The 13,636-nt window shown below is 42.5% G+C and overlaps 1 protein-coding gene across 1 annotated transcript in view; it reads right to left on the bottom strand.

Annotated features, from left to right (window-relative positions):
- The window catches only part of ADAM22 (ADAM metallopeptidase domain 22), a gene marked incomplete at its 5' end in the record, with an annotated part of 236,452 nt that overhangs the window by 115,892 nt on the left and 106,924 nt on the right, over positions 1-13,636 (bottom strand). Inside the window, one exon of the mRNA XM_019508374.1 lies at positions 2,827-2,893. Within this exon, the coding sequence (XP_019363919.1) occupies positions 2,827-2,893 (67 nt within the window). The remainder of the gene's footprint in view (positions 1-2,826; positions 2,894-13,636) is intronic.

The following is a 13,636-nucleotide window of genomic DNA, read 5'->3' as shown; positions in this document are numbered from 1 at the left end:
CCCAGCCAGGGGAGCACAGGGAGCCAACCTGGCTACTAGATAGTGCAGGGGGAGCCTGATATCAGGATCCCCCTACAATGACAACATGGTGCCATGGGATCTCATGTGGGATCCCACAACTGTGCATCAAGTATAGCATGGCAGGAAGCAAAATTGTTGGGATCCTGCACCAGATCCCATCATTCCTTCATATTAACATAGACTTGGGATGTGAAGGCTAACAAAAAGAGTTTATACAAATATGTCAGCAACAAAAGGAAGATCACAAAAAGTGTGGGTCCCTTACTAAATGGGGAAGGCAACCTAATGACCTTTTTTTACCTCAGTCTTTACAGGCAAGGTCAGCTGCCAAACTGCTCCACCTGGCAGCACAGTTTGGGGTAGAGGTAAGCAGCCAACAATGGCAAAAGAACAGCTTCAGGACTGTTTAGAAAAACTGGATGTGTACAAGTCCATAGGGTGAGATGCGATGCACCCAAGGGTGCTGAGGGAGTTGAGTGAGGTGATTGCAGAGACACTGGCCATTAGCTTTGAAAATACAGCAATCAGGAGAGGTCCTGGACAATTGGAAAAGGGCAAATTTAGTGCCATTTTTAAGAAAGGGAAGAAGGGGGATTAATGAACTACACACTAGTCAGCCTCACCTCAGTCCCTGGAAAAATCATGGAGCAGGTCCTCAAGGAATCTATCTCTAAGCACTTAGAGGATAAAAAGGTGATTAGGAACAGTCAGCATCAATTCATCAAGGGAAGTCATGCCTGATCAACATGATTGCCTTCTATGATGAGATGACTAGCTTTATGGATGCAGGAAGAGCAGTAGATGTGATGCATCTTGAATTTAGCAAGGCTTTTGATACAGTCTCCCATAACATTCATACAAGCAAACTACGGAAGTATGGGCTGGATGAATGGACTGTACGGTTGATAGAAAACTGACCAGACCATTGAGCCTGTAAGGTAGTAATCAATGGCTTGATGTCTTGTTGGCCCCTGGTAGTAAGTGGAGTGGCCCAGGGGTTGGTCCTGGAGCTGGTTTTGTTTAATATCTTCATCAACAATCTGGAAGATGGGATGGAGTGCACCCTTAGCTAGTTTGCAGATAACACCAAGCTGAGGGGAGTAGTAGAGACACTGGAGGGTAGAGTTAGGATTCAGAGAGACCTCAACAAATTGGTGGAATGAACTAAATAAAAAAATCTCATGAGGTTCAATAAAGACAAGTGCAAAGTCCTGAACTTAGGATGGAACAATCCCATTCATCAGTACCGGTTGCAGACCACCTGGCTGGGCAGCAGCTCTGAAGAAAAGGACCGGGGGGGGAGGCGGGGTGGTGTTACAGCGGACAATAAAATTAATATGAGCCAACAGTGAGCCCTTGTTGCGAAGAAGGCTAATGGCATACTGGGATGCATTAATAGGAGTGTTACCAGCAAATTGAGAGAAGTGATTCTTTCCCTCTATTCAGCACTGGTGAAGCCACATGTGGAGTACTATGACCAGTTTTGGGCCCCCCACTACAGAAAAGATGTGGACAAATTGGAGAGAGTCCAGTAGAGGGTAACCAAAATGGTTAGGGGGCTGGGGAACATAACTTATGAGGAAAGGCTGAAGAAACTGGGCTTATTTAATCCAGAGAAGAGAAGACAGAGGGGGATTTAACAGCAGCCTTCAGCTACCTGAAGGGTGGTTCAAAGAGGATGGAGTTAGACTTTTCTCAGTGGTGGCAGATGACAGAACAACAAGCAATGGTCTCAAGTTGCAACAAGGGCATTTTAGGTTAGATATTAGGAAAAACTCTCTCATGAGGAAGGTAGTGAAGCACAGAACAGGCTATCCAGAGAGGCTGTGGACTCTCCATCCTTGGAGGTTTTTAGTACCCAGTTAGAGAAAGACTTGGCTGGGATGGTCCTGCTCTGTCCAGGAGTAAATGACCTCCTGAGCTCCCTTTCAACCCTAATTTTCTATGATTAACATCTGTCAGGGGCCTTAATAATTTAGTAAAAGGTTATTCTTACAAAATTTAATTTTGGGGTTTAGCTACACTTGACAGTATTTTTTGAAGCTATTTATGCTTCCCACCCTTTCTGCTATACATGCTGCATCATTGCATCATGTATTCTACATTACTTCTATTCTTGCTTTTTCACAAGATATTATCTTTGCAAACAGAAGGTTCTTTCCCAGCTACTTTGTAGCTGCAGGCAAAAATGGATTTAGCTCTATTGTTAGTGAAAGTCCTAGGTTTGAAAAAATATTTCAGATTAAACAGAAACATATATAGCATTAGAATATGGAAATACCTTGAAACACAGATGGCATAATCTCAGCAATTTCTTATCAGACAGCTACTACAAACTTTCCAAGAAATAAGCCTCCGATACCAACAGATTGATAGATATTTGGTTTGACTATGAAAAACATCTTATACCAAAAACAACTATCCTTATGAGGAAATCCATTAAAAGCTGCAAATCTGACCTTTTACAAGCCTTACCTGTAGACCATAAGATTGTCATTGTTGCATTTTTCTTAAGAGTGCACATATTAAAATATATAGAAAATTGTATTTATTGGTACAAATAGCGATAACTCATTAGTCTATGTTGATTTGTTAATCATATTTATGTGTTCTAAGAATGTATGTATATAACAATTACATGACACAATATTTATCTGAATCACAAGAGCAATTCGTTCCTCAAATTGCCTTAAAATCAGAATTCCATTGTGATAAGAAAATGGGGTAATATCCATTAAGCCAAAAAGAAAGCATTTAAAAATTGGGAGGAAAGGGGGAAAAAAACAAACAGGCAAGCTTTCTTACTTTAATTTCAACTGTCTTTCCTCCATTCTCAATATGTCTCTCAAGATACTCAGAAGATAGCAGATCACTGCAAGAATAGAAAAGAAACCATGAGTGTATAGTACATGCATTTTGAAACTATATCTCACTGAGAACTAATTAAACATTTGCATTTGAAAAGGGCAAAAAACTGCAGGATACATGTCTGAAAATGTTCACAAAATCACTGAAACAATCAGCTACTGCAGAGTCACACCTCATGGACCAAATTAATTTTCCATAATAAAAGGTGAGATAAATTGCCTGAGTCTTTTAGATTCAATGCCTCACATAACAGTTACTGAAAGACCAGAAAGGCTGTGACAGCTATAGTTTTCCATACAAAAAAGGCAATTATACACTTTCAATCTAAGTGACTTTTCTACTTTACATTGAGAGAGAACAATAAAAAGAATATAAGTAAACCTTCTATGAATCACTGCTATAGCAGGCTGTATCTAAACTGGAAAAGACGGAAACTGCCTCTAGCAGACACCTAAAAGGGCAATATTATAGTAACAAGAAAACAAAATCATAATACTTACATGCACTGGAAAAGTGAACTCAAACTAACAGGATAGGTAAAGCCTAGATCGGTCCAATATCAGATCAGCACCGATATAAAGAAGATTGTGTGTATCAGAAATCCGTCAGATGTGGCCGATAATTTGGCCGATAAATGCCCGTGCACGCATGCAGCCACAGCACAGGACACAGGCAGCAAGGAGCACAGCCCAGCAGCTGTTAAGTTCATTGTGACTGAAGGGGGGAGGGAGGGAAGGGATGTGAGTGGGCAAATTAATGTCCCCCGCGTTGCGGGAGGAAGTGGGGCAGGGGCTGTCCAGCTGGGTGCAGTGGGGTGGGGGGCCTATGCCCCCTGGATCTGTGTGGGGTGGGGCAGGTGGGCTGCAGCTGCAAGCAGCAGCGCTGGCAGGGGGCTATGGGGGGGAGCACTGCAGTCCCCCCCAACCCTCCCTCCCAGCACTGCCGCTGCCTGCCCAGCAGAGCCCTGGCTCTTCCCAGTGCATGGGTGGAAGCAGGGGTTGAGCCAGGGGTTGCACTGGGCAGGTGATGGCAGCACTGGGAGGGGGCGTTGGGGGGGGGGCTGTGGTAAAATCTGGGGTGGCTGCAGCCCACCTCCACAGCCCCCTCCCAATGCTGCTGCTTCCTGATCCAAGTCTAGCCCCCACCAAGAAGAGCCCAGCACAGTCCTGATTCCAGCCTGCAGCTGCAGCCCACCCCACCCCATGCAGATCCAGGGGGCACATGCACCCCCTCATGCCCTCCCAGGGTGCATGCAGAGTCCCCACTGGACAAGCCATGGCTCTGTCCCACACCCTGCCCTGCCCCACCCCAGCTGGGCAGAGTCTGCCTCTGCCCCAGTCTCACTCCATCCCTCACCGCTGGGGGCATTGATCTGCCCCCCCCACGACCCTTCCCTTCCCCATCCCTTTCCGCTACAACATACTTATCAGCTGGACACAGCTGTATCAGATAATGGATCGTTATCAGCCAATATGCCACCTTAAAAATCAGCTAATAGTATCGGCTCCCAAAATCTCTATCAGTGCACTCCTAGTAAAGTCTTTATTGCACTAGGGACTGTATACATAGTAGACTGTGTCTATATTACCACCTTGTAGAAGTACCCCTGAAATTAAAAATTTCTGTCTCACTGTGTCCAAGAGGTAACAGAGTGTGTCACTCTTGGCCTCTTATGGTGCATTTATGGATGAATATGTAACAAAGGCATTTATTTATGTTCTGAGGCTTTGGGGTGCATTTTTTAGCCAAATGTCAGAAGGGACTTTGTTAAACAAAACTTCAGGAATTAAATGAACCCAGAAAAATTAACAGGAATTTTGCTATCAACATCATGGGGCAAGATTATGTTTTTATGTAAGATTGCATCCATATTGCACAAGGCTGAGATGATTAAGAAACAAACAAAAATTGAGGGCAAACAAGAGGATGGAAGACACCGAACAGAAAAAGGAGCAGATCAGCAAAAAATATGCGCTTAAGAGGTCAGAAAGTATAGGGATAAAGTGAGATTTGCTAAAAACAAAATAAGTGAAGCTTTGCAAAACAAGGAACAAAAGATTCTTTAGCCATACAAATTAAAGGGGAACAAAAAGAGAAATAGTAGAACCTCTATGCAGTGAGTTTGGGGTCAAGATTAAAGATGATCTGATATGACCAAAAAAGTATGGGCCAGATCCAGGCCCCTTACCAGGATTTAGATGGAATTTAGATGCTTAAAAATAATTCTACTTGGCCCTGCTCCTTAAGACCCAAGATGTAAGAAGGAGCCAAAAATCAAGCAGTACTCCTATTCTGAACTGCAGAGTTCCCTTTAGGTTTCAGATCATGTTCAGAACTGATGCAGTTTTTTAATTTTATTTTGAAGGTAAAGCCATGATGTTCCCGAGTAAACTAAAGGGGTATTCATACCACTGTATAAAGTTCCAGGAAGACCCCATCTGGAATACCGCGTGCAATTCTGGCATATTGAGGATAGGAAAACTGAACCTGGTATGGGAGTATAAAAAAGATCAAAGACACAGACAGCCTCTCTTACAAGAGAAGAGTGAAGCGAGCCCAACTTATTTAGGCTGAGAGAGTGTATAATTGCTGTCTACATATGTATCAGAGAGACAAACACCAGTGAGGAAGAAGAACTATTTCATCTAAAGGACATAGGGCATATCTATAGGAGATGCTTTACTGTGCAGTAGACTAATCTACTTCACAGTAAAGCATCACTGTCTACACATATACAGCATTTACTGCTTTTACTGTGTGGTTGGCTACTACCTGTAGATACAGGTAGTAGATTAACCATGCACTAGCTACTGCACAGTAGTACACATGTAGATGATGACTTGGCTGCAAATCCATGCTTGGTAAGCAAGACCAGCAGGGGGCTAGCCTCCTGCTTGGGACAGAGCTATATGGCTAGGAGTCTCTCCAGCCACATGGCAGGGACAACTTCTTGGCTATCCCGGCCTGGCCGTTAGACCCCTGGCCTAACCCGCTGAGGACTGTGCCACCTGATGCCTGCCCCCAGGCATCAGGTCTGAGGAGCGTGGGCATGTGCCGGCTGCACCAGGCCCACAAACCCCAGCTTGGGCATCTGGGGCCTGTTCCACCACTTGTCTGCTCCCCCAGGCACCATGCTTCTCCGCTACAAACATATGCCAACCACAGCAGGTCCAGAGACCCCAGCTCTGTCCCCCAGGGCCTGTTACACCAGCTGGCTGCCTGCCTTCCAGAGCCTTTCACTGTGGGCTTATGCCAGGCTCCATTGGCACCTGGAGTTTCATCCTGAGCCCCTGAGGTTTCTGGAAGCAGCCATAATGGCAGCCTCCCCAGTGCAGCAGATGCTGTCCCAGGGCCCCAGCTGGTCAGAAAGAGAGAAACCAATCTCATAGTGGTGCTGGGCAACACGAAGGTACAGAGGCAGTTTGCTTGAGGCAGCCAGTCAAATGTCCACATTTAGGAGGACATGGCAGCCTGTATGTGGTAGCGCGGCCATCAGCAGACTGGACACCAGATAATTACAGTTGGAAGAGATGTCAGGAGGTCATCTAACCCAACCCCCTGCTCAAAGCATGACCATCTCCAACTAGATCATCCCAGCCAAGGCTTTGTCCAGCTAGGTCTTAAAAACCTCCAAGAACAGAGATTCCACCACCTCTCTGGGTAACCTGTTCCAGTGTTTTACTGCCTTCCTAGTGAGAAAATTCTTCCTAAAATCTAAGCTAAGCTTCCCTTGCTGTAACTTGAGACCATTGTTCCTTGGTTTGTTATCTGTCACCACTGAGAACAGTCTAGCTCAGGGGTTTTCAACCTTTTTTAAGGAGTGTACCCCTTCTGGGTAAACATCTGGTGGAGCGGTAGCCAGATGCACAGTGTGGGGACCTTGCATGCAGCAGCAGTGGCACAGGGTGGTGGATGGTGGCGGCAGCGGCTGCCTCATGTGAGCTCCCCCCCTGCTGCCTCCAGCCAGCTGAACAAAACCTGTACAGCCCGCAGAGGGGAGCCACTGCCCTCAACACCGCCTTCCCCACCGCCAGCCCTGCTCCTGGAAGGCCACATTGCAGGGTGGTGAGTGGTGGCGTTCCATCCCTGCCCACCCACACATACCCCCCAGCCCCTTTCCAAGTACCCCCAGGGGTATGCATACCCCTGGTTGACAACCCCTGGTCTAGATCCATTCTATTTTGAACCCAACTTCAGGTAGCTGAAGGCTACTACAAAATCTCCCAGTCTTCTCTAGACTAAATAAGCCCACTTCCCTCAGCCTTTCTTTGTAAGTCATGTGCCCCAGTCCCCTAACCATTTGTGGCCTCACCAGTGCTGAATAGAGGGGAACAATCACTTCATTTGCCCTGCTGGCAATACTCCAACCAATGCAGGCCAGTATGCCATTAACCTTCTTGACAACAAGGGTACACTGTTGGCTCATATTCAACTTACCGTCCACTGTAACCTCATGTTTTTTTTCTGCAGAGCTGCTGCCCAGCCAATCAGCCCCCAGCTGTCAGGCTAAGCCTCCGCCTGCCAGGTCAACCCCCTGCTAGGCTAAGCCTTACTCTTGAGTCCCCTACTAAGCTAAGCCTGCCCCCCCGAGCCCTCTGCCAAGCTGAGCCTGCCCCCAGAGCCTGCCCCCAGAGCCCACTGGCACCTAGGCAGCTGTGGAAGAGCCTGCAGCACCCCCTGGCTCCTGCAGGGGGGCAGAGCTGGGCAGGATCTGCCTACTCCCATTGGAAGCAAATCTGCGTCCAAGAGGCTGCACATGTACATGCATTCCTGGGGCAAGTTTACTGTGCCATAATTTACTGTGCATTAAGTTTAAGGTGCATTAACAGAACATGTAAATGAACCCAATGTTGACAAAAGATGGAAATTGGTTATAAACTGGCCATTAATTTAGGCTGAAAATTAAAGTGTCTCATATTTAGAGGAAGTTTCTAAAGCAGCCTTCCAACAGGAGTTAGTAGGAGAAAATCACCTACCTAGTTTTAAGATGACACTTAAAGTTGTGAACAGTTGATGTGATAGTTGTTTATAGCAGATGGGGACTAGATTTGATGACCCAGTAGATCCCTTCCAGTCACAAGTTAGGTGATATAAACAGGCTGCAAACAGATGTTGCATTTATCCCAGGATGAATCCTTTTATCCTGGGACAAAGTGCAATAATCCAGACATGGATATCTGCTGTCCTGGGATAAATCCTAAAAAAGTTTCCCTGATAAGAGTTAGTAATAGTTTATCTCAGACTATTGCAAAGTCCATCTATACAGTTATCCTGAGTCTGTATCACTGAATCAATGGCAGAAAACTGGCACTGCATTCAGCTGCTCACTAAACCCTGATTAGTAGGAATGTATGTGCATGTCGATCCTGGGATATGTTTTGTTCCAGGATAAACAAAGACACAACTTATCCAGGGACAAATGCAACATCTGTTCCTAGCTATAGTAATATATGCATAACTCAGCATTGTGGGCACCCCATGGGGGTGCCATCTCTACAGGTTTTTTGGGTTTTGAGCATAGCCCTCTGCCACCTTGCCATCATTTTATGCATGCATAAATATGTAAATCAGTCACTTACAGAAACCCCAAAAGGCCCATATGATATTTTCTGACTATGTCCTTCCACTGTTTAAAACTTTTGACAAAAACAGTCTCCTTTAACAGATGTTTTATCCAAGGTGATATTTCTCAGCATTTGATATCTATTTTGTGTATTAGTAGTTTATTAGTTGTTTATTACTTATATCATCAGTACCAACCTGAGTTACTCCTGTATAATTTCATTAAAGTTAAGGTGGCACAACCAAAACTGAGAGCCACATGGAGTTCTGTAGTCCACAAGATTCGGAAGGAAGTGAACTCTTTTAACTATGAAGCTTATAGGCTGGCTTATAGATACTAAAAAAAAATGAAAAACCAAAACCCACACTTTACTGAAAGAAGCAGCACACTAGTTTAACCTAGCTCTGCAGCATTTGTATAGATCGGGAGCTTCAGTGGGGCATTTTGATGCTTTTATCTAAAGTTGACTGAATCAGCTACTAGATAAAAGTACCAAAATCCCCCACTGAACACCCATTTTATACAGATGCTACAAAGCTGGGTTGAACTAACACGCTGCCTCTTCTGGGAACACACTGGACTTGGTGTGGGAGCATGCCAAGTTTAAAGTAAAGCACTATTTTTTGGTTTTTCTTTTAATGTCTGTAAGCAGCCTTAGTCAGTGTTCAAATTACACTGACTCTTGTGGTGGGGGAGGGAGCATCTGCAAAAAAATTGGACTGCCCATCACAATCCCCTAATGAAATAGGAGACACACAGGTTATGATTTTAAAATCTCACAGGGGGGCTCTCATCTCTTATGGGGTGGCTCAGCCCTCACAAGCTCTGCTGTAATTCAAACCCTGGCCTTAGTGTATACAAGAAGACAAAACATACAGAAAACAAACAGTGTCCTAAATTGAAGGCAGTGAATGATTTAATTCTGTAGGAGGGAGTGGAGATGGCTAGTCAGTGGGTGACCATATTATAATTTTTAAGCTGATGTGATTTATTAGGGTGCTGACTGTCATGAAAAAAAAATCAACCTGAGCTGCAGCTCCCCTAACTATACCAATGTAACACATCCTTTTATTACTTATAGGAATGTCATGTTTATAAACATAATTCCTTGCAGATATTATATCTTTACTATTAATTATGACACAGGATATTCAAAACATCACAAAAATAAATATATGCAATTCTATTATGTCAGTAGTTCTACTGCAAATAAATGCCAGTCTTGGAGCCTGTAACATTAGCATGTATTTTTTCCTTAAAGAAATAAATCACATAATGCCCAAAGTAAAAGCCACTTCTATCTGCAATAAGTGACATAAAAAGTTTTTGCTAAAATCAAGTGGTTACTTCTAAAAACCAATGATGAAATTTTTAACCAATGCAAATTAAATTAACGGCCTAAGCAACAAAGTGAGCATTTGACAATAATACAATCTGTACTGCAACAGGAATAAATCATGTGATCCTTTCTCTATAATTTAGTATTACACTAGAAACAGAGTGCAATCCTGCATCAAAAACCAAACAACAGTCAGCAGGGGGGAAAAATCCATCTAAACGCTAACTTCATAGCAAGTCATAATTATAAAATGCCTATGGACACAAATTGAACATGCAATGGTGCAATACTTTCAAAGACACAAATGTAGCTCCTTGAAAAGGAGTGAGCAAAAAAAACTCCACAACAACTTACAGTGAATTCTAAAGAAGTGTTTCATCAGAAACACATGTGAACTCTGACTGACAGTGAGAAAACAATTATGATGATACCAACAATTCTGCTTTTGGAATTTTTGTAACTAGAGAAGTTACAGTGATGGAAAGAGGAATGTTTTTTTTAAAAAATATACATAAATGGAATTGTTAGACTGGCTCTGTTTTCAGCAATAAATCTAGCATTATTCTGTCTGTTATAAAACACAAGGCTAGGTACAGACATTTAAAAAAGCCCAAGGTGAAATAGATCTAAGTTACACAGTTTTCCCTAAGCGGCGTAGTTTAGAGTGTGCAGTGTAGTGTAGTAGTGAACAGAACACACCTTTGCCCTGGGGTGGGCACGATCAGATTGGGTTCCACCATTTTGAACAAATTGGTGTATGTCAAACGTTTGTTCTGTTAAGAGTGTAATGTCTCTACCTGGCCAAAGAGAGTACAGGAAATCATTCTTACATAGGACGGTATTTAGGCATGTGCTTAAGCGCTGTCTTGAACAGGAAGGGACTTAAGCAAGTACACAGATATTTTTCTATATTGTGTTTTAAGGAATAAGAGTTTACTGAGTATTCTAAATAGGGCTTAAAAATACAGGTGGCAGGGTGTCCAATAAAAAAAATGTTCTGTGGAGTTCAAGGGAAGAAAATCTATTGTGGAGAGATGAATATGTTGGTACAAGCAACCCGCACTTAACCCTGTTTCACTTAGCACTGTTTTGCTATAACGCTCATTTTAAATTGATACCTGATTCTACTTAGTGCTCAGCAAGTATCATTATAACACTCATGGTCGCTATCTTGGGTCATTAAAAACACTTGCGGTCACCATCTTAGATCATCAAATACTTTTGATTTCACTTAATGCTCGGTTTTTCAGGAACCAATTAAGAGCACTAAGCGGGCGTTGCCTTTATTCAAAAACTTTGAAACCAGATTTTTTTTAAGCAATTAAGCTAGAAAGAGCTTAAAGAAAGATTTGTATTTGATTCTGGAAGGGGCAAGAAGATTGGGAATATTTCAGAGGTTGGAAGTGATATGTTCCCTCTTCCAGAGTGAGGAACAGAAAGTTGCCACTTGAGTTTGGACAGACTGAAGTCTCAGGACCTGAAGTTCAGGATTACTATAAAAGGTACCATTAAGACTTTCCAGATGAGAAAGGAGCAGAGAAAATGTTCTGTTAGAGAAAATAACCCAAATATCAAACCTACAAAATGTTGAGAGGAAAAACAGATTTCAGAATCACAATACAACAATGAAGCTGTGTCCACGTTATTCGTCAATGTTACTGAGGAATGTTATTGATAAGAATAATAATTGAAAATCTCTATCTGATACCAGAACCTTTCCCACTGCAGCTTGACATTATTTTTTGTGTTTTGTCATCCCTGTCATCATTTTTTCTGTGGTCCCCACTCTTTCTTAAAAGTAGATCCATTTTCACAGTCCTGAATTACATATACGTGAAGTTTTTAAAAGATATTTTGAAGGTTTGCTTTCAAGTCATGCATGGCTGCTGACAAGAGGATCATATAAGGTAGAAGACGATAAGCTTTCCTAAAAGGAATATGGCAGACTTTTGTTTAAGAGCTATTACTACCAAATTATTATAAAGTAAACTTAGGGTTAGTTGTAGAAAGTTAGAAATCCTGAAGGAAAGAATGAAAAATCAAAAAGAATGGAGATACAGACTTCCAAATAAGTTTTATAATGATGATAACCTAAGCTAAAGAAGGCAGGATCAAGGAGTGAACCCTAGGGAACACCAAACAGAGTTCTACTAGAAGAAATACAATCCTGCCTGTTAATGGAGCCGTGGATAAAGTAAACATGTGAATAAGTGAAAGAGGATGGCTGTGACGACAACTATTTCTACCAGTTAACCAAGAAAGAATTCTGAATTCCAGTAAAATAAGGAGTAAGAAAGGGGGTTGTTTCTAATAATAAATATCATTATAAAACAGCAGTTTCAGTGTCATGAGAAGATTATAGGGTAGAAATAATCAGGAATTTTCCCAGCCAATTAGAGCACAGAAATGGTGTTCAGTTATTGAGGTTTTGTTTCAGCTTAGTTTCATTATTAGCCAGAAGCCAATAAAAAAAAGTGATTGCAGAAAAGACTGTTTTTGAAGAGCTACCTGACAGACAAATTTGTACCTCTGGTTGAAAGGGTGACTGGTGCCTCCGGAGTCTGGGGAGGCACAATTTGTGGGCAGGCCCAGGGGCGGGTCAAAAGTCCTATGTCCACTCCTATACTCCTAAAAACTGCCCCATTCTGAGCAGCGCCAAGTCAGGGGCCAATCTTGGGGGGGGGGGTTCGTGCACCCCCCACACCCCTGCTACCAGTTGCCTGTGTCTGGTTGGCTGGAGCATTCCTAATTTCTTACCCTCGTGCCCACTCTGTAAAACATCAGCTCAGTCTTCCTTTATCTTACTACCTCACCCTCATGGCTACTGAAGGAGACTCAGCACATTCCAAACTCCAGTAAGTAGAGCAGTTTTATTAAATTATATCTGTAAAGTTTTCATTTCACCTATAACCTGTTGCCACCCTTGACTACCATTTTTAAAATCCTAGGCAAAGCTGCAGGAGTGTGGCTAAGACAGAAGGCCTCAAATCTATCTTATATACCCAGCACGACCTTTGCTTGTTACACAGGATATGGTAAAATCTGCAATTCAGGCTAAGCAACAAAAGCTCGGTAGGAAGCATCTTGCTAAAAGGTCATAATCTAAGGTTTATTTATTAATAGACTTCTGATAAACCACCAAAACTGTGTATGAAATATATAGGTCCATGTTGTAGCCTTAGTTACATTAATAATAATTACTAATCATATAACTGTGCCATATATATCTACATTGTAACTCAATGCTCATGCTAGGTTTCCTTTAACCAAGCTATTAACAACTTTACAAATAAATGTAAAGGGAGGTAGCTTTGTTAGTGTGTGACCATGCAGTAAAGAAAGAAAAGCAGGAAAGTGATGAGGAAGCACTGCAGCCAGTAAGGAAACAATATGAAGGCTTCCCTTCAATTTCACAAAGTCACATTTTAGCTTATTGACCTCTCCCAAGATCACTGGAAAATTGGTTCAGACTGATCATATGGTCCAAGTAAAATAGAGTAAGTTAAAATCAGTTAGTGAGAAGATTTTTTTAGTAAAGTATATGGATATGTGGACTTGATCAGAGAGAAATTGAGAGGATAAAATTAGTATTCAAAAAACCCTCTTCCAGGGCAATTTCATCTGCCTTGCATCAGTCCTCCCACAGTTCGTGTTCAAGTAAGAACGTGTGCTTCTCTGTAACAAGCAGCCACATAGGCATGGAGATAAGGGTGTGTTTTATACTTTGGGTGTGAACAATATAAGACTGGGTGTTAGGCCTGTCTCCTGCATTTTTTATTGGTGACCAACCTACCAACACATCTGTAATCTAGGTAACAACCATTTTTTTTGATTTTCACTTCACA

The sequence above is a fragment of the Gavialis gangeticus genome, unplaced genomic scaffold, assembly GCF_001723915.1.
Source record: "Gavialis gangeticus isolate Ggan-Ray unplaced genomic scaffold, GavGan_comp1, whole genome shotgun sequence".
Classification (NCBI taxonomy): Eukaryota; Metazoa; Chordata; order Crocodylia; family Gavialidae; genus Gavialis; species Gavialis gangeticus.
The sequence above is the reverse complement of the archived record's forward strand: the minus strand, read 5'-3'. Positions and strand labels throughout refer to the sequence as shown.